The sequence below is a fragment of the Mytilus edulis genome, chromosome 10, assembly GCF_963676685.1.
Source record: "Mytilus edulis chromosome 10, xbMytEdul2.2, whole genome shotgun sequence".
In the NCBI taxonomy this organism is placed as follows: domain Eukaryota; kingdom Metazoa; phylum Mollusca; class Bivalvia; order Mytilida; family Mytilidae; genus Mytilus; species Mytilus edulis.
Genome location: NC_092353.1, coordinates 26,087,933 through 26,108,748, shown reverse-complemented (window position 1 = coordinate 26,108,748; position 20,816 = coordinate 26,087,933). Strand labels below are relative to the sequence as shown.

Sequence of the window (20,816 nt, the reverse complement as noted above, 5' to 3'; positions counted from 1 at the left end):
TATCTAATATCATTTGTGAAATGGATATTCCAAATTGGTCAACCAACTCATAACGGTGTGCGTATAAAGGGATGATTTCAAATTCACCATTGTAATAATAGATACAATAACAGCAGTCACAGACACTGCTAATTTTATCTCCATTTATTCTAGCTTTTATCTCTGTTATCTAAAGAATAACAAAATTTCATCAATCTGTAACCCTATTCAAGCATAAAGAAAGAATAGTTGTGTATAAATATTTTATTTTTCCGTCAATATAAAACAACTTTTATACTGTATGGCTGCTAACAAGAGTGCTAAATGCTGACATTATATACACATATAAATGTGAATTCTAGTTTAATACATTGCTTCCATCACCTTATTATGCCAAGTCTTTTCTTGAAAAAAAATATTTTTTTTAGCTTTATATCACCTGAGTCAATCAAAATCAAAATGTTGGAGAAATAGCATGAAAACTTAAATAAATATCATTTGAGAATTCATCAGTACTACTTCTAATGTCTTATGTCCAGGAAAATTTGTTATATACAACTAGTTATTTATCAATTTTGTAAATAGGTAACAAAAAATACCCATTTGAAGTCTGAGAAGATAAGAAATAAAACCCTAAGGTAAAACCTATGACAGCTAAAGAAACAAATAAAAAAATGTCCTAACTAAATTGCAAAAACAAGTTACAAATAAAACTTCAGTATTAGTGATACAAGTATTCAATTATACAAATCTTGTTAAGTTATGTGACAATATTAGTCCATGAATTCAAACTATAAATATAAAATCAAACTGAAAATGAGAGATATGCATTACTTGTCTACAATGAGATAATGTGCAATCACAATCTTCTAAGAACTAATATGAAAAGTAACATAGTTGGCACAAATTGAAAAAAGTTAACTTAACAGGGATAAGACCTTTGATAATTTACGGATTTAAGGAAAATTAAAAAATTCTTGGGGTATATGAAGAAAATCTAAATATAAATTCACAACCAAATTGCTAAAAATAAGAATTTAAATCTTTATTGCTATATTTATTAACCATTACTATTTGTGAGGTTCAAAACAATTTTCATTCCACTTACAAGATTTTTTCCTGGAATGCAACTTAATGAAGTTTGAATAAAGAAATCAAACCATTAACAGAAAAAATGAGTCTCAATTGAAAGCATAATTCCAAGAAATACACAAATAATTTCATTTTATTTCCAAATGGTACTTGATGTCTTACACAGATGTACACAGCTATATAATAATGTTCAGAATCCTGCAACCTTGAAACACTTTGATACTTTAGCTGCTGTAGTTTACTAATGTCTGGTTCACATAAATTATTTATACTGTTTGGATCCAGCTACAAAAACTGATGGTGAAATTCCAGTGTCTCCTTTCACATATCTAAAGAACATGGCACTTCCTCTGTGTGACAGACCCTGTATATATAAAATTGATTAACTAAAGCAAACTCAGTCTTTTTTTTTATATTTACAGCTATCATAAGCATCAATACATGATTAATGGGCCAAGTTTTGTTAAGTTGGCATAACCCTTCAGAGTATAAATTGCTTCTCTGAGCACAGCTGGATACGACCTCTGAACAGTCTGGGCAGAATGGGACACAATATTAGCACTTGATACAGGTCTGAATTTAGATTGTAATTAAATATTTGACACATAATAGGTTTCTGACACAGAATAACAGTAGTCAAAGAACTTAGAATTGGTTATGTGATTGGAATTTATATTAATTTCTTTGCTTTTGTGCAATACACTACGCTGTTGCAAATTGATTCCTTCGTGGTATGAAACTACTAAAATGCATATTTGGGCACTTTTTTTTGGCCTAAATCCTAAACTGTTGGGACCATAACCCTCATAACCAATCCCAACGGGCAACCTTCTTTTTAAGGTTATATTGTGTATGAATTTCATGGATTTCTACGACATGGACGACAACGATGACTACAACATGATACCAATATATGACTGTAAAAAAGTTTTTGCGGTTGTATAATAAAAATAAAAAAGATGTGAAATCCCAGTCGGCCTGTTTGCCATTGTCAACATAAAATTTTTATTCTATTATACAAAATTAAACAGACCTTGAAAAATCCAATTGCACGAGTTTGATATCTATTTATGTCTATATAGCTTATATGACCATCAGAGGTCTTTGGAGGTCAACTCGATAGTTAATTAGATGGTGTCAAGACTAACATAAACACGAAACAAAGCTACATATTCTCCAGCTAATGCCCTGTAAATTGTTTATTTTAGACTTTTATATTTTGGATAACTGTTTTACATGGTTATAAATCAAATATGAGAATTAGAGTCAAATCTGTGAACATGAATTTGACAGCTAGTGCCCCTTTAATTTTTTTTTTTTCCGGGTTGTTCACACATTTTTTCTCAATAATCTTTTCCTAGAGCAAAATCTAATTCTTACCCTTCCTCTGAGACTAAGCATGCAATCAACCCATGATGTGTAGTTATCCATGAATGGGTAACGGCTAACTACCAAACTGAAATATAGATACACAATATATATCTTAATACATGTAAACAATATAATACAAATGATGTACAGATAGAAAAAAAATATTTAGCCACTTTGATAATATCTACATTGTTCAATATAATCTTTCATAAATACTGATTAAAGCTATCCAAACTTAAAACTTTTAGAAACAGTTAGCCACCATATGACATTTTCATTTAAGGGGGTCTCATTGGGGGGTTCCGAACCTGGATCCCTCTTACTGTTTTGTCAGATTCCCGTATCCCGCTTACACTATGTACGTAAGCAATTCTCATTTTTTTGTCATTTCCCGGGTCCCACAAGACCTCAATTCCCGTTTTCACACCACAATAATTTGACTTTCACGTGTCACGCTTACAAAAAATCGGCAATCCGGCGTCACGCTTAGACCCCAATGAGACCCACATTTAATATCAATGAAATCCAAGTCCAATTGATAGTATGTTGCATGCTTTAAACACCTTTGCCTCAGCTCATTCATATTTTTATAAGTCATATACCATGAATTCATTCTTATTCATAGTGTACCAACTCTTGTGGATTAGTTGAGTCTTTCTTTAGGCATGTGTAGAGGCTTTGACAAATCCATTTAATTACAATTTGTCCTCAATCCAATAAATGTAAACGAATACATGTATCTAGGAGTAGACTTTTGTTATAACGATCTCCTTAGCAGTGTTTGATTAATTGCCTGATTGATGTTTAATGCCACTCTCCACTTAATATGTTATGTCATGGTGGTCAATTTTTATTAGTGAACAAAGCCCTAGTACACAGAGAGAACCACAGACCATTTGGAGGAAAACAGGCAATACAAGTTGATTAAGATTAGAGTAAAACACACTTGCCATATGCAGGGTTCTAACTCACAATCTTAGTGTTAACAAGATAGATAAGACCATCAGGTTCTTCTTTGAATTGTTTGACACTAGTCAATTTTTGGACTTTAAAGCTTGCTGTTCGGTGAGAATCAAGACTTCAAGTTTAAGGCCATACTTTGACCTATAATTGTGAGTAGTACTACCGGTGTTATTTATAAATCTTACCCTGCTTTATTGACAGCCATCACATTACTAGCTAATTGAAACGGATATGTAAACTGACCAAAAAGTAACTGAAAAAATACAAGTAGAAAATTACAATACATCAAGTTTTAATATTATTTCTTTCTAATTCACAAAAAAAGTTCAATAAGAGTATACAAAATGTTGTTTGTGCCATTTTATTATGATTGTGACTGCTTTCCATATTACCACTTGTGTCTTTTATACCTTTGACATTTGAATTTCAGTACATGAGCAATAACCACAAAGATGACTAAAAAATAACTTCTACTTGAGATAGACAATAAAATAGAACTGTCTGTTAGAGTCACTGTTCTATTGTTCTATTGTTTAAATTGTTAAAGAATCACAATATGTTATAAAGTAATGTAAGTATTATGGTCAGCTGAAATATGGCAGGAAACTGATGAAGGATAAGAAATATGTATTTATCAATTTAAATCATACTTTTGTTTACTCATCTGTTGATAAAAAATAACAAGAATGTGTCCAAAGTACACAGATGCCCCACTCGCACTATCCTTTTCCATGTTCAATGGACCGTGAAATTGGGTAATAATCTAATTTGGCATTAAAATTAGAAAGATTATACTATAGAAAACATATGTACTAGGTTTGAAGTTGATTGGACTTCAATTTCATCAAAAACTACCTTGGCCAAAAACTTTAACCTGAAACTCCCACTTTCATTTTCTATGTTCAGTGGACCGTGAAATTGGGGTCAAAAGTCTAATTTGGCTTTAAAATTAGAAAGATCATTTCATAAGCAACAAGTGTACTAAGTTTCAAGTTGATTGGACTTCAGCTTCATCAAAAACTACCTTGACCAAAAACTTTATCCTGAACGGACGGACGGTACCACAGACCAGAAAACATAATGCCCCTCTACTATCGTAGGTGGGGCATAAAAATAAATCAGTAGATATTTCTTTGCTTAAGATATTTTAATATATTCCAAAAAAAACTTTCATCAGTTTTAAACATTTATGATTCAAGTTTCTCGCAAATGCTACTGTGTTGTGCATTAGTATGTATCTATTGTTTTGTTGTTGATTGTTTCGGTGTTTACCAGTTCTCTAAGTTTCTATTGTCATCTGGATATCCAGCTCTTGACATGTGAGCTTCGTTGGATAGAAATCGACCTTATGCAAATGATTATCAATACATGTATCTATTAACTTATTTCAGGTAGATAAATCTCTACATAAAGTCTGTAATTATTTGAAAATTTAGTTGTTGTTGTTGTTCTTCTTCTTTTTTCAGTACAGAGTCGGACTCTTCTTGAGTGTATATAAATGACTCTTGCTCATTAAATCATGAGGCCTTCCCTCCTCAATTAATAAAAACAGCAGTAATTATTTACAAATAAAACTATGTACATTGTTATAAGAACCCTATTAAAATACACCCAAATTCATCTTTTATTAGGCATTAGAATGTTCCAAAATCCACCAAAGGCTTATACATATATGTGTTTATGAACTTGCATAAGGTTGATTTCTATGTTACGTAGCTAATTTGTTGCTTTGGTAATCTTCTACCAAGATACATTTGATAGGAATATATAGTCAAAAACCTGCACAAGTAAGTACACTTGATAGCAATACTTACCCCAAACCCAGCACCACAGTATGTCTGTAATTCCTGAAACAAAAGATATAAAATCATTTATACAATATGGAAGTAAAGAAAGTAACCTCATCTTACTTGTTATTTTGTTACAAACAGCTATATCAAATTAAGATATTCCTATGTAAAACATGATAAATCATGAAATTTTCGAGAATTAAGTTAATAGAAAATACTGACTTAAGTGCAACTTTTCTGGCATCTGATAAGTCTGCGCATTTATTGTTTTCTTTATAACTCAGACCTTCAACTGATTCTTGAAATCTTAATCTACCCAGGTGCTTTGCAGGGCATAGCTTTATATCACTGCAGTGGTGGAACCCTGAACAGTTGGGTCAAATTTGGTTACAATATTCAAGCTTGATACTGTCTGAATTTGGATTGTGATCAAATTTTTGACATAATATAGGTTTTTGTCACAATATAAATGTGATCAAAGATATAACAAATCTATTGCACAATACTATGCAATTGAAGATTTCTTCTCTAAACTTTTGAAAAGTAGCAGTGTAAGGGAGGTAATCAAGTAATCAAACATATATATAACAGTATTCTTTGAATTTTAATTGCATTACCTCCTTTACACTGCTTTTAAATTGTCTAAATTGTTCTTTAACCAGAAAAACCCTTGTTTTCCCCCTTTTTTGCCCCGAATTGCTTAATGATTTGAGCCATAACCCCCCATAACCATCCCCTTGTAGTATGGAAACTTGTGGTATAATTTCAGGGAGATTTATACACTTAAACACAAGTTATTGACTGAAAACTACAAAAATGCGTATTTGGGACCCTTTTTTGACTTCTCATTTATTGAAACCCCCCTCCCACCTTGGAGCAAGAACCCCAAAACTCAATTCCATCCTTTCCTTTGTAGTAAGAAACCTTGCAGCATAATTTCAGAGAGATCCATTTACTTAAACCCAATTTTATTGCCTGTAATCTAGAAAAATGTTTCTTTTTGGCCCTTTTTTTGGACCCTTATTCCTAAATGTTCAGGGATATTAACCCAAACTAAATCAAAGCCTTCCCTTCATTATATGGAACCTTGTGGTACAATGTCAAAGATCCATACAGTTATACATAAGTTATTGTCCCTGAAACTACAAAAATGCTTGTTTTTGGCCCTTAATTCCTAGACTGTTTGCCCCATAACCCTTAAAATGAATCTCAACCTTCTACTATATGGTATGAACATTGTGGTACAATCTAAACCGTTGGGACCATAACCCCCACAATCAATCCCAACCTTCCTTTTGTGGTTACATAGATTGTGTTCAAATCTTATTGATTTCTATTTACCTATACTAGTTATTATCCGGAAACTATCCGTCTTCAGATGACGCTGACGACGCTGGACAACGACGACGACATGATACCAATATACGACCAAAAAAATTTTAATTTTTGCGGTCGTATAAAAATTCGTATTTGAATGACTAGACTTGAGACTGTAATCTTTGGATCATTCCTAATAATTGTTTTATCTAGTAACATAAATAGTTAGTATTGTAAGAATTAAGTAACTAAATAACAGCTTTATTTCACTATTTAACCATTTATTTAAAGGTTGTAGGCAGGATTTTTTCAGCTTTTTCAAATTCCTTTTTTTTAACCCAATATGTAACTTGATGTTCTTACCTTGTCTTCTACAAAATATTTGTTGAAAAGTTGCGAAACGAAATTGGAAACAAATATTAATAACATTTCTCCTATTACTCTGGGGGCCAAACCACTGAAATATAAAACATGTAACAATTAATTATAAAAGCCTTCAAGTGTCCCTTTTTGTCTTGAATCTTGATACAACGAAGATAGATCATTGGATGCAAATAGTTTCATTGAAAAAATTGAAGAAACATGGGATCTCTATTTTCACCAAAACCAACACTACTAATAATAAGCCAATGGTGTTTATTTTTAAATTCCTTTTTAGAGTTTTGTTATTCACAATTCAAATACCCATTCAACTTGTTTTGAAATACTGTTCTCATTGAATGATAAACTCTGCTTTTTACTGCATATCTAAAAAAAATATATACTTACGCAAAGAAACCAAATATACCATCATTATGATAAATCTCAGTTACTGATGAAAATATTGAGCTGAAAAAATATAAGATAATGATGTGTTTAGAAATATTTGTGAGTATCTATTTCTTTGCATACCATTGTAAAATTCTTTACTGTACTTAAATTTCATGATCAGTCCTAGACTTCAACCAAAACAAAAAATTCAAACAATAGATAAATATTGCCAACAAGGGAGATAATCCTTGATTTCACATTGAAGTGTACTAAAAATTTGAATAACAAATAATCTTAGGTTGTTTTTTGTTAGTTTTGCTTTTGCTTGTGGGAGGGGGGGGGGTAAGTTTAAGAAGCATTTGAAATAGACCAATATAAGAACCAAGACTTGTTTCAGAAATTACAAACATACTGTTGTGCTGACTTTAGGGTAGTATTGCTTTTAAGAACCAAGTCTTTTTTGATACTTTAAGATAAAATTCCTTATATAACAATGCACAATAACTCATACAAATTCTATAGAAATGGGATGTTACATGTGCTGAAAATTGTTCTACAACTTTTTTAAATTTTCATTAATATCCTTTCAGCTGTTAAGGCGGAGATGCAGTTAACCACATGTTACAATACTGAAGTATGAGTTTGATTATCTCCCCTGAAGAACAGGAATTATATTTGTTTTAAATAGGAGTTGCACTTACAAAGAATATGAAAGGACAAAATGATTTTTTATACAACCCTTAAACTTGTACAAATAAATAAAATGATATCACCAAACTCTTTTTCTTGCTACATAAGTAAAAGGAATATTTTACATAATTATCAAATTAAATTATCTCCCTTGATAAATAAAAAATTAATGGATGATAAATTATCTGAGATCATCATTGGTTCTTATTGGGGTTCATGCTGCTCAGTCTTATTTTCTGTGTAAAGTTTTAAGAACTGTTTATTGTAAATAAATTTGTCCATTTAATATCTTAAGATTTTTCTCTAATCATTGTTCATGCAAAATTGTATTCATACATACATGATTCTATAGTTTTGACAAATTCTGCATTCAAGCTTTTTGGAAAATTAAACTAAGTTTTAAAAACACTTAAATTTGTGGTTAACCCATATCCATAAAATCCACAAACATTGGTTACCCAGGAAACATAGTGATTTCAAACAACAACTACTTGTTAGTTTAAACATATTTATTTATAGTGGATTGGGAAACAAGTTTTGCAACTTATATTAATCCCTTTCCACTTTGCGGGTGCGAGTACTGCCTTGTAGCGGCATTAGCCTACTCTTTTTTGAAATCTACAAGGGTGTCTTTAACGTGCAAGAGATATGGCTCTCTCTTAACACGGGCCAGCCATTTATCGTCCCCTTCCGATGGACTATCATCGTTTCCTCAAGACCATACTCGTAGATGGTGTCAAGGGAGAGCCGAAAATTGAGTTCCTGAAATTTTCATCCCAAACGGGAATCGAACCAGGAACCTTTGTGTTAGTAGTCTGATGCACTAACCACTACACCACGGCTCTTATAACTTTTTGTTATGCTTACTTGTATTCTGTCTCTCCACCTACAAATTGTGCCATCTGTCTGATCATAATAACTGCAATACAAAACATCACAGACATGTAATATTTAAAGTTCAATCTAAAGGTTATGTATTTCAACAAAACAATTCCTTAACAGATAGAGCAACACCTCAAAAACTTTCAATATTTGATATCTTCTACATAATTGTTGTACGGTAATTTACTCATGATACAGTACGCCCAAGGAGTTTGTAATCCAAAACTCCATACTCCGATATTTTTCCTGGTGTAACACCAGGAAACTCCGACATCCCTCCCAAAATTCTCGGAGAAATTTGGGAGTATTCCCTCCGACTTCCGCGTAAATCCGCTATCTTTTGTTTATTGTATTAGCGACATCTCTCCCAGTCTGGTGTGACGCGGTGTGACACCAGGTAATTAATTGCCCTAATCCGTCTGATCTATGCCGGCACGCGACAGTCAAGGTATGTGAGATTTCTAATGTAATTAAACAATTGTATTTCCTGTCTATTGATTATCAGGTTATATCTGATTTCTTGAAACAAATGAAAGATTAAAATAAAAAGCAAAACCAGAGGAGGGACGACACTTTGCACACACTCTGAAGCAAAACGTTGTTGTTAATTCTTTCAATCTTTCAATTACACTGTACATTTTAATCAATCGTTTTTAAACAACTATATTTGATTTTAACTTCCGTTTTTTTATCAGTAAATAAATATTTAATTTACTAAAAGAGATATAATTGTGCAACAATAAACGGAGAATAAATGAGGGCAGTTTAAAGAAAAATTACACGTCTCAAAGTTTTTTATACTACAAGTAAAAAAGAAAATATTATTCACTATCTGTTATGCTAATAATTCTACGCCATTTCCATTTTACGATTACAAAATAAAAGTTTTAAAATCCAAAACGTTGTTGTTAATGCTTTCAATTGCATTAAAGTTTAAAAAAAAATCTATACTTGATTATGACCTCGTTTTTTATTTAACGGTAATTTATATAACTTACGAAAAGAGACATACTTGCGTGAAAATAAACGGAAACTAACGCTGAAGGTATAAAATGTGAGCAGTGAGTTTAAAGAAAATTACGTGTCTTAAAACTTGTATATATGCAAGTAAAAAAGAAAATACTATTCACCATTCGTTATGCTTAATAAGTCTACGGCATTTTCTCTTCACGATTAGCATTACTTTAGGATATAATACATTTCGGCTACAGCTGCATCAACTCGTCGTTGCATAATATTCATTTACGCACAATGAATGTAAACTTTTGTGTTGTATTTAGAACAGTGATCTTTAAATATTTTTAAAACAATTAATTGCCGTGGGAAGACTACACGCATCTCAGTGATCAACAGTGCGTGGTTGAACTTGAACTTGACTTCGCTCACAATATTGAATGCTAAAAATAGTGACATCAATTTTGTCCACGAGATTTTTATTTGGCGGGAAATAGTATCATGTAACAGTAAACTCAGGTGACCTTTCTGGATAACCGTGGGAAAATTCATTGAAGGTTTAAACTTGCTTTGTAATGATTGACATTTGTGTGCGTTAAGATTGAGGCTCTAGAAGGTCCTTTTACAATTGATTAACCGGATTCTAAATTTTATTCCTTTTCTGAATAAACGAACATCAGCCTTTTATTTATACTTTCTCAGTCAACAGAGGACATAAACCTGGACATTATTTATACTTCCATAGTCAACACTATACATTAATGGTAGATGAAAACAGGATGCATGTCGTTCAGTTCCTGATGGGCGTTGGTGAGATCCTCTGTGAAAATGTGTCGATCGTAAAAATCCGATCCCTTTTTTTTTTACATATTTCTTTCTTGTACGATATAATTCTATAGTATAAATTGTTGAAATACTTCTTTTTATATTTCGCCGAGGACTTTTAACGAGCAGTAAAATACGGATTGCACCAATCCAATTTTATTTCAAAAAAATAAAAGATCCATAACAGATAAAAAAACACGATTTTATTTCTTCATATAATTAAATAAGGTTGTGATTATTGTGTTGTGTCTGGGCGGGGAATTATCTCAGTATTTATGAATATAGGGCTGCCACATTGCATACAAAACTATTTGTTTCTTTTTTAAATTCAAATATTTCAAGTCGGTAATCTACCGAGGTAGTGAAACATAATATTTTACATTTCAAAATAAAGTGAAAGTAACAGAGTTCACTTGTTGGTCCGATAAATTAACTCTAGGGTTTGATTTAGATTGGACAAATTACCGTAAAAACATCATTTTGTTTTAAGCCAGTTGATATTAATTATATAATATTAAACTATTAATGAACCGGATATTGCTCACTGAGTAGGTCATAAAAGGTTCTAATTGTGGTAAAATCATCTTTGTTGAAACTTTGTTGAAAAAAACAAAAATTATGACCTGATCGGACTATAATGAAAATACTAAATAAGTGTTTTATTCGTATTTTTATACGTTTTTACGTTTTATTTCATATGACAATGACATGGGCATATACATACAAGAATAATTATCTTATTTTAAATAAAAATGTCACACTTTTATCTGACAATGAATGGACATTTAAATAACGTATTTTAAAGCACACAGGTGCAATCAAGATCGATTAAATGTACAAAGGTAATAAATCTGGCTAATCCGATTATGTTGTCACGCGTCATTAATTTTCAGTTCATCCGATGGGCAATAAACCAATTAACAGCCACGCGGTGTTGGGAGAGAATCTTTGGAGGAAATTGGGAGTAGAATCCGTGATTCGCAGTGTCACACCGCTACACTCGGAAATCGGTGATAAAAGTTCGCGATTACAAACTCTCTGGGCGTACTGTAGCCTTTCATCACTTGCTGTACATACTTTTTGATAAGCAAAAACATATTTATAGATGAAATTTTTTACCACAGAAGTAACAGTACAAATACACTTTGTTTTAATTACATTTTCGTGTTTGAATGAAACTACTGTTAATTAAGCTGATAATCAATCTTTCAACATTTCACTGTTATCTTCATGAGTATTGTTAAAAATTTTATCTATCTATTTATCTTTTAGAAAAATAATCCTATGAACTAAATTAGAACATGACCACTTAAAATTGTCAATAAGATTTACCATGTAAAGGTTGACTTGCTAGTACACCACAACATTTGGCTAATACTTCTTCTGATGTCTACAAAGAGTAAATAATTTGTAATATTACAGCTAATTTTCTAATGCTTGTATAGTAAAACTTTGGTTGGATTGCTTGCTTTGTTTAAACACATTAATCTAAGCTTTGTAATTAAGATTGACATCTTTAAACAATATATATAGGCATATTAAAACTGTATACTATGTTCTGATATGATTGGACATTATCCCAATTACAATTGTAAAATATACAAACAAAGCAAGCAAGCTAACCAAAGTCTTGCTCTACATGCTTTAGGAAATTAGCTGTAAACAGGTGCTTAAAAGAGATATTGGATAATAACCCTTTGCCACAATAAAACATCATTCATTCCAATTAGATGCTGTGGTCATGATTTTATTATACATGGAGCTGACCATGCTCAGTTCTACTTTTTGTTTTAAGAACCTTTCAGGATCCTTTTGTTTTAATGTAATGGAACACACCTTCAAAAGTTTGAAATCTGAAATTTCATTTACTTGTGTTATAATTAACAGAACAGAAAGTACAACGATGATGCTGGAAGTGTTAAACAACCTTGACTGGCTATACATCCCTTGCCCATTGTTGCCCAGTCAGTAGGTAGAATGAAGTGTTGTCAGATCCTTATAAGCAAATATTTGTGGTTGTTTTTGGCTTTACTACCTTGATTTAACTCATCTAAATTAAATATATTAATAAAAGATACCATCAAATAATATTTCAAAGAAGACTCACTTCCAAGAATTATTCCATTAACGATTTTTCCAAGCAGATTTTCTGCTCATTCCAATTTTTAGTAATGTAACTGCCATGTTGTTTAACTGCAGCTGAAGTTTTAAACCACAATATGTTTAGAGGAACACAAATGAAAGACTTCCCCAACAGATTTATTACCACACACCCTTTACATTGTTGTTTAGAAAAAACTCAACTAATTACAACAAACCTGTTTGAAAAATGTTTTGCACCACACTATAAGTTCATCATTTGCTTCTTCTGTTGGTTCTGACTTGGCTCCCAGTCTTTGGCCTTTAACTGCCTGTAAAATAAAACCAGATCATGTTATTAAGAATCAGAATAGCAAAGTATCTCTGGATCTATTAAACATGCCACGACCCTTAATATTAGGTTGTATCATTACATATGAACCAACCATCCAAGATTGTAAAAAGATCTGTCTTATATTAGTGGAAGGCATGTTTTAAGGGCAATACATTATTAATAAAGACTAGCAGATAATCTAGTTTTTCAAAACTTCAAGTAATAGCACATTATATATTCAATTTTCTACTGTTTTGTAATTCATTTACATCCATAGATCAGCAAATCTGTTTCATTATAAAAAAATCACATCTCAGAATTATTCATTCACAGCAGAAAGGTGCATGTGTGTCTTTCATTGGTCATTGCCAAAGGAAATTATTATTTACAGGAATACACTTTTTCATGATATTTTATTTTAGTCTCTTGTGTATATTTCGAAGTTTAGTATGACATCCATTATCATCTCAATTTTATTTTTGTTATGAACCATTGTAAATCTTTAACTTGTATACTTGTTGATTACTAAACTTTCTCCGTTTGGACCATTTTAAAGTTCTACTGTGCTTACCTTGAGTACAATTTTATCAACATAATTTCCTACAAAACCACTTAAAATTCTTGGTCCAACACCTCTATATAAACCAAGAAAGCCATCTGTTTTGTAAATGTGTCCAACTACAAATAGATACAATGTATATTACTCAATAAAAATATATTAAACAAAAACTCATTTATTTCAATGAAAATAAAAATTTCATTTCAGGGCAGTGTCCATTATAAGATTTTGTTGTACAAATTTGCTCTTATTGACATTATCAAGTTGATCTTGACAATTTGATCATTTTAACTTTGTAAGAATTTCTCCATCTTTAAAATAATTTCTCTATCTATAAAAGGTTTTCTATAAGTAGACAACACTTGCACTTTAACCCTTATATTTTAATTTAAGAGTTGATGGTCATGTTTTGCAGCAAGTTGAATCATCAAACACATTTTTTAAAACTATATACCCAAGGATGATTTTGATCAACTTTGGTTCCAAATGGTTCTGTTATTTTTGAGAAGATTTGTTTAACGTTAAAACGTGACAGACACCAAGTATTGAAAAATGGTCAAACTCCAAGTCCTACCATAATAATTGTCAAATCAAACTTTTAGTATAGCATGGACAACTCACAAGATTACAATGATAAACAATCCTACAAAATATACAAGCTTTCTGTCAAATGGACTTTGAATATTGTTGTGTTTCACATAGATGGATGAACAAATGTATTTATATATATATATACTTATCATTTTTTTTAATATGCCTCATAAACATGATAAATGGAAATTCAAATTCAAATTTAACAAAACTTACTATATTTAAAAATATTTGGATAACAAAACTTTTCTTTCCCAAGTCCAAACCATGTTTTAGTCAATCCTGGGTCTAACGGTTCATGTCCAAGCTGAAAATATAAAATAACAAAAATAAATGAGATTTACAATTTTTTTTTATAGGAATATGACATTTTTAATGCAATTAATGGCTTAAACATGTTCTAATGGCAACTTTTTTCATATTCCAATGAAGTAACAAACTTACTTTGTCAAAAGTTAGAATGATTTGGCCATAAAAAAGAATATGTTTGTTTGCCCTAACCCTACCTACCCAGAAAATAGCTGCCTACTCAAAATCTTGTATTGCCTTGTTTAGAAAAAGTTTTTTTTTTAATCAGATCTGCTTGACAAAAAAACATCCCACACTTCCATTTGTCTTTTTAAAAAAAAATTAAAAAAATGCATACCTACCTACCCACTGTCTCTACCTTTGGGTAGGGTTTGGGCAAATCAAAATTTTTAAGTGTGGCCATGATAATTTATACGCTCTTGAGTAACAAGTACAGAAAGTAATAAAATATTGTCTTTATGAAATAACATGCAACCTACTGTTAAATCAAAGGTTTAAACTGTTTTCTAAACAAAATAAATCGTTGAAGTCTTTTACGTTTAAAAATCAAAATTGCTGTTTTGTCAATTTGATCTGAGACTACTATAACATAGTAGTCTCAGATTTGATTTAAAAAAAGAAAATAACTGATGACAAATGTCAAAAGCAACTGAAAGCCAGTATAGTGAACAACAGGCCTGAGGGCAACTAGATAATATCTAGTATTAAGTAGATATCACTTTTGAAGGTCAAGCAAAGCATAGTGACAGATGGTAAAGCAACTTTATAGCCACTGTCCCCTCCTAGAGTGAGCCCTGCTATCCAAATGTATACATTTGGTACATTAATCAAGTCTGACAAAATCATGACAAAAGATCCTTAATATATCATAGCGATGTGTTATACATGGCTTTTAGTTTTGAACAAGCAAAAATCATTCAGAAAACGACTTTAAATGAAGTCTAACTGTGAGTATAACCAGTAGAATTTTGTTAATTAATGGTGAATTTTGTTAATTAATGGTGAAATTTGTTCACATGGTGTCAAAGGGAAATAACTCTTACTCCTATCAAGGCAATGGATACAAGTGATAAATAAAATGAAAGTACATGTACAGGAGACTATTAAAATACAATAGGAGGGGACATAGTTTTACAGTGGTTGACTACATATTTTAGGAAGACATCATTGGCACTATATATACTTTACAGTTGCCGCTTTTTTAAATCTAAACTAGGATTTGATTTTGACAATTTTAGTGCTAGGTCGAACTTTTAATATTTATATTGTCTGCATATACAACATCCAATATTTCAAGTATCGCAAGAGTTATAGTTTCTCAGAAAAAGATGTTTTTGTTGGAGGCTCATCGTTATGATTCGTATGATAAAGTGAAAGTACGTGTATAGAGGCCGGTATAGAGATAAGATAATACAGAGGGCATGCGACTAGAGCGGTTGCCTGGATCGTCAGATACAGTATATTTCATCGTCACTTTATTCTCCCTTGTTATGGATTCTTCCTCTATTTTTTAAATACCTGTATTAAAACTTTGGCGTATCCTATTGGGTGAAAAACTGCGGTTAAACCAGCAGAAGCAACATATTGTGCAGCCATTTTTCTTTCTTGCTTATGGATACGAAAATTCCCGAGAAGTCGGAAAGTCACAGAAAGAGTTGTCCCCCTTTGGGTCTTCTCAAAGGTTAAAAAATATTCAGATAATCGACACATCTGGGTCATAATATAAAAGTCCAAGGTCACATATCATTAATATCTCTGGATTTATATTGGTTCCTTTTATACTTGGCTATATATATACATCGGTTTACAATCTATATGCGTGTCTGACATTGCCCTAGGTCATATTTTCACTGCCGACTTATAATGACGTTTTACACTAAATCCATTGGACGTTGGAAGTGTACTTGTTGATATTTTAGTCTTAGATACATTATATTTTTATACCCCACGCAACATAGTTGCGAAGGATATAATGTTTTTGACCCGTCCGTCCGTCTGTCCGTCCGGCAGTCTGTCAGCCCGTCAGTCCTGTTTCTTAAATTGTCATCGCAACTTTTCTCAAACCACACAACATAATTTCATTTTTTTTCTAGGAGTTACGCCTCTTTGAACTTATTTGCTTCAATATACTTCCGCAACAGTTTGTCATCGCAACTCCTATGAAATCACACGACAGAATTTCATTAAATTTTGTAGATGATAAGGACATACTATGTAGATGTGCATATCGACAGAAAATTATGATTCAATTTTTGTTTTTGTACAATTTTTTTTCTTACAGTAATTTTCATTCTACAGTGACAATGTGGGGACTTCGGGTATGTGAGCGCGCTCACTAAGCACGGTTCTTAAATTTCATTTGTTATTGGCTTTGAACTAGTTGTCAGTAACTGTACTCTCAGATTGTGCGTAAGGGTCTTTTTTGTTTGTTTTGGGGATGTATATAGAATCATTTTCATAACAGCGTGGACAAGACTATTTCAGGTTATCAATTGACTGGGTCAGATTAGGTAAACGTTCGCCTGTAATGCCCAGTTGTCATGTCGTACGTATAGACATTTAACATGTGTGGTAGCCAAAGGTTCTAAACGCCTAAATCAAATAAAACAAATAAATATCAACGGACTACCCCTTGTGTGTTGATTTGAATGATGAATACTTAAACTTTCATTTTTTTTCTTTTCGTGCACCTGTATGTACTTTTCTGTTTTATTTTTTCTAACCATGCTAACCCTATTGGGACATCTGACACTTAAAATGAGCGAAAAACCACTGTTATCAATAGCCGATGACAAACAAGTTAAAGGGAAATGGTTCAGTATTATCACCAACATAAGTTTTGCGGTTGTTCGCGCTGTTATGAAAATAATTTTTATATCCTGCCACGTCCGGTCCGTTGTGTTTTCCATCGGTAAGATGTGTGTTCTGCTTTGTACAGATACCCGTTTCAAGTACTTTTTTTTTTTATTGTTATATCATAGATGGGTATTACAATCAGTACGGGGTTTGCGCATGGTCGAAGGCCGTACGGTGACTTAATTATAATGTTAACTTCTATGTCATTTGGTTTCAGATGTTTCTACTGAAGATGTTTCATTTGCAGTCATACCACATCTACTTATTTTTATAAGTGTTTCTTTTAATCGTGGCCATTCCAATTAAAGAAATAAAATTGAGAATGGAAATGGGGAATGTGTCAAAGAGACAACAACCCGACCATAGAAAAAAAACAACAGCAGAAGGTCACCAACAGGTCTTCAATGTAGTGAAAAATTCCCGCACCCGTAGGCGTCCTTCAGCTTGCCCCTAAACAAATATATACTAGTTCAGTGATAATGAACGCCATACTAATTTCCAAATTGTACACAAGAAACTAAAATTAAAATAATACAAGACTAACAAAGGCCAGAGGCTCCTGACTTGGGACAGGCGCAAAAATGAGGCGGGGTTAAACATGTTTGTGAGATCTCAACCCTCCCTCTATACCTCTAGCCAATGTAGAAAAGTAAACGCATAACAATACGCACATTAAAATTCAGTTCAAGAGAAGTCCGAGTCTGATGTCAGAAGATGTAACCAAAGAAAATAAACAAAATGACAATAATACATAAATAACAACAGACTACTAGCAGTTAACTGACATGCCTGCAAATTGTTTATGAAAACCAATCAAAGAGTCGTACGAAACAAACCTGCAGATTTAAATCCTTCCATCGCTAAACACTCGTAGAATGCGCTCCATTACCTTGGAGACCTTTTAAACTGAACAAAGTGATGCCCTCACACTCCACTCTGAAGTAGCTATAATATAACAGTCCATGTAGAACTTTCTTTGAGATATAATTGTGTCTGGGAGACACAATTCATGCCCCGCAGATGCAAAAAGTGTTATTTTAAAATAACTAAAAACGATGATTAACATAACTTTTACAAAAATCTTCTCCTTCTTAACTACTGGGCCAAATTTAACCAACTTGGCCATAATCATCATTGGGGTATCTAGTATTAAAAATGTGTCAACGACCTTGCCTGTTAACCAACATGACCGCCATAGCCAAAAAAAAGAGCAAAGGGGGTAAATGTAGTTTTTGGCTTTTATCTCTGAAACTTAAGCATTCGGCCGTACAGTAAATTTGACATGAAGTAAAAATGTTCATCGGTTAAGAATTAGATCTAGTATGCCCTGATATTTTCAGACGAATAAGGTTATTATCTTGAATATTATTATAGATAGAGACAAAGTAAGCATGCAGCAATAATGTTAAGCAAAGTAAAACCTACAAATAAAATGTGTCCGATGAATTGGTCCGCCAACCAACATGACCAAAAATGTTCATCAGGCTAAGATCTATCTGCCCCGAAAATTTCAAACTAATCAGATAACCCGTTGCTGCTGTCCCTGAATTTGTAATTTGAAGGAAATTTTGCAGTTTTTGGTTATTATTTTGAATATTATTATAGATACTGATAGAGATAAACTGTAAACAGTAATAATGTTCAGCAAAGTAAGATCTACAAATAAGTCAACACTGTTAATGGACCCCTTAAGGAGTTATTCCCTTAATACTCAATTTTTAACAGTAAGTTTTTGTAATCTGTTACAAAATTCTTCTCCACTTTATCTTCTGGGCCAAAAAGAATCAAACTTAGCCACAATTTTCAGAAGGATATCTTGATTGAAAAATGTATCTGATAATCCATCCAACCACCATGACCGCCATGGCTAAATGAATAGACTTACTTACTTATCCTCTTCATCCCCAGTGGGATTAAGGCCACAACAAACTGCCTTTACTTCTCTCTGTCCTTAACCATGTACTGGGCTTGGCCCCAGGTGTAACCCATTGCTTCTAATTCTGCTGCAACAGTTCTTCGTCAGGTGATTCTAGGTCTCCCTGGTTTCCTTTTTCCTGGTGGTGTCCAATATAGAGCTGTTTTAGGTGTGCGGTGTTGTGGCATTCTCAGTACATGACCTAACCATCTTAATCTTCGTTGTTTAATATCTGTTGTTATGTTCTTAGCATTACATTTCTCCGAAAGGCTCTTGTTGCTGATCTTATTTGGCCAGAATATTTTGTTGATTTTTCTTAGGCAGCTAGTATATGGAATGCATCTACTTTTTGAAGGTCACTAACCAGAACACGCCAAGTTTCTGAATCATACAGTAGGACAGATTTTACATTGCTGTTGTAGATGCGCAGTTTGGTCCTTAAACTGTACTGGTTGGACTTCCAGATTGTATGAAGTCTTGCAAATGTTGCACGTGCCTTAGATAGTCTTGCCTTTATGTCCTTCCCTGTCCCATTATCTTTACTTATGATGCTTCCAAGGTAAGTGAAATCTTCAACACTGTCCACTGACAGGTCATTGATTGTTATTGGTGTTGTATTTCTAGTGTTTATTGACATTACCTTGGTCTTCTTGGCATTGACATTCAGGTCTTCTCTTGGAGGTGTTCACTTGTTGTTGATAATATGGCAATGTCATCAGCAAAATCAAGGTCTTCTATATCTGGTTAAACATGGTCCACTGGATACCCCTTTTCTTGTCTGATGTTGTATGTCTTTGTATCCAGTCAATGGCCAATAAAAATAGGATTGGTGACATAATACATCTCTCACTTACACCAGATTTAACTTCAAATGAGTCTGAGATAGAGCTATCAAGGATGACACTGCATTTAAAGCTGTTGTAGAAGGCTTTTATCAGCATCAAAATTTTTGGTGGAATTCCATATGATTTCACAATTTTCCTAAGAGTTTCTCTATGTATACTGTCAAAGGCCTTTTTGAAGTCAATGAAATTAATGAAAAGTGGTGTGTTCCATTCATTGCATTGCTCGATGATGTTCCTCAGAGTGAAAATTTGGTCTATGCATCCTCTGCCTCTTCTAACGCCACATTGTTCTTCTCTAAGCTTTTCATCCACAATTTTATCAAATCTTTTTAAAAGGTTACAATATCAACTACAAGTAACATACAGAGCAAAAGACAAAGAAGTTAAAAGAAGTGCTAGAAAAGATAAAAGACAATATCTGAAGGACCTAGCAAACGAAGCAGAAAAGTCAGCCATCCTGGGAGAGTTGCGTACAGTTTACAAAATCACCAAACAACTCTATGGAACATCAAATGCACAGACAGCACATGTAAACGACAAAAATGGCAAAGCATTGAAAACAGAAAGGGAACAAGCAGAAAGGTGGGTCCAACATTTCAAAGAGATATTAAACTGCCCTGAGCCTGATATCATAGCTACCCCTGAACCATCAGAATATGATTTAAACATCAACACAGAACCACCAACTACAGAAGAAGTAAGAAATGCCATTTAA

General features: G+C 32.6%; 2 protein-coding genes across 2 annotated transcripts; one reads left to right on the top strand and one right to left on the bottom strand.

Annotated features, from left to right (window-relative positions):
• Positions 1–228: 228 nt before the first annotated feature.
• Positions 229–16,144, bottom strand: LOC139492089 (mitochondrial carrier homolog 2-like). The gene is made up of 12 exons (XM_071280233.1): positions 16,004–16,144; positions 14,393–14,483; positions 13,598–13,704; positions 12,932–13,024; positions 11,946–12,003; positions 8,820–8,871; positions 7,281–7,340; positions 6,876–6,969; positions 5,220–5,252; positions 3,591–3,658; positions 2,452–2,527; positions 229–1,435 (listed from the first exon to the last, which is right to left on the bottom strand). Exons 1-12 carry the CDS (start codon positions 16,079–16,081, stop codon positions 1,334–1,336), a joined length of 912 nt encoding a protein of 303 aa, XP_071136334.1. The 5' UTR covers positions 16,082–16,144; the 3' UTR covers positions 229–1,333.
• Positions 16,145–19,804: 3,660 nt separating this feature from the next.
• LOC139492670 (uncharacterized) lies at positions 19,805–20,816 on the top strand. The gene is made up of 2 exons (XM_071280822.1): positions 19,805–19,815; positions 20,438–20,816. Exons 1-2 carry the CDS (start codon positions 19,805–19,807, stop codon positions 20,814–20,816), a joined length of 390 nt encoding a protein of 129 aa, XP_071136923.1.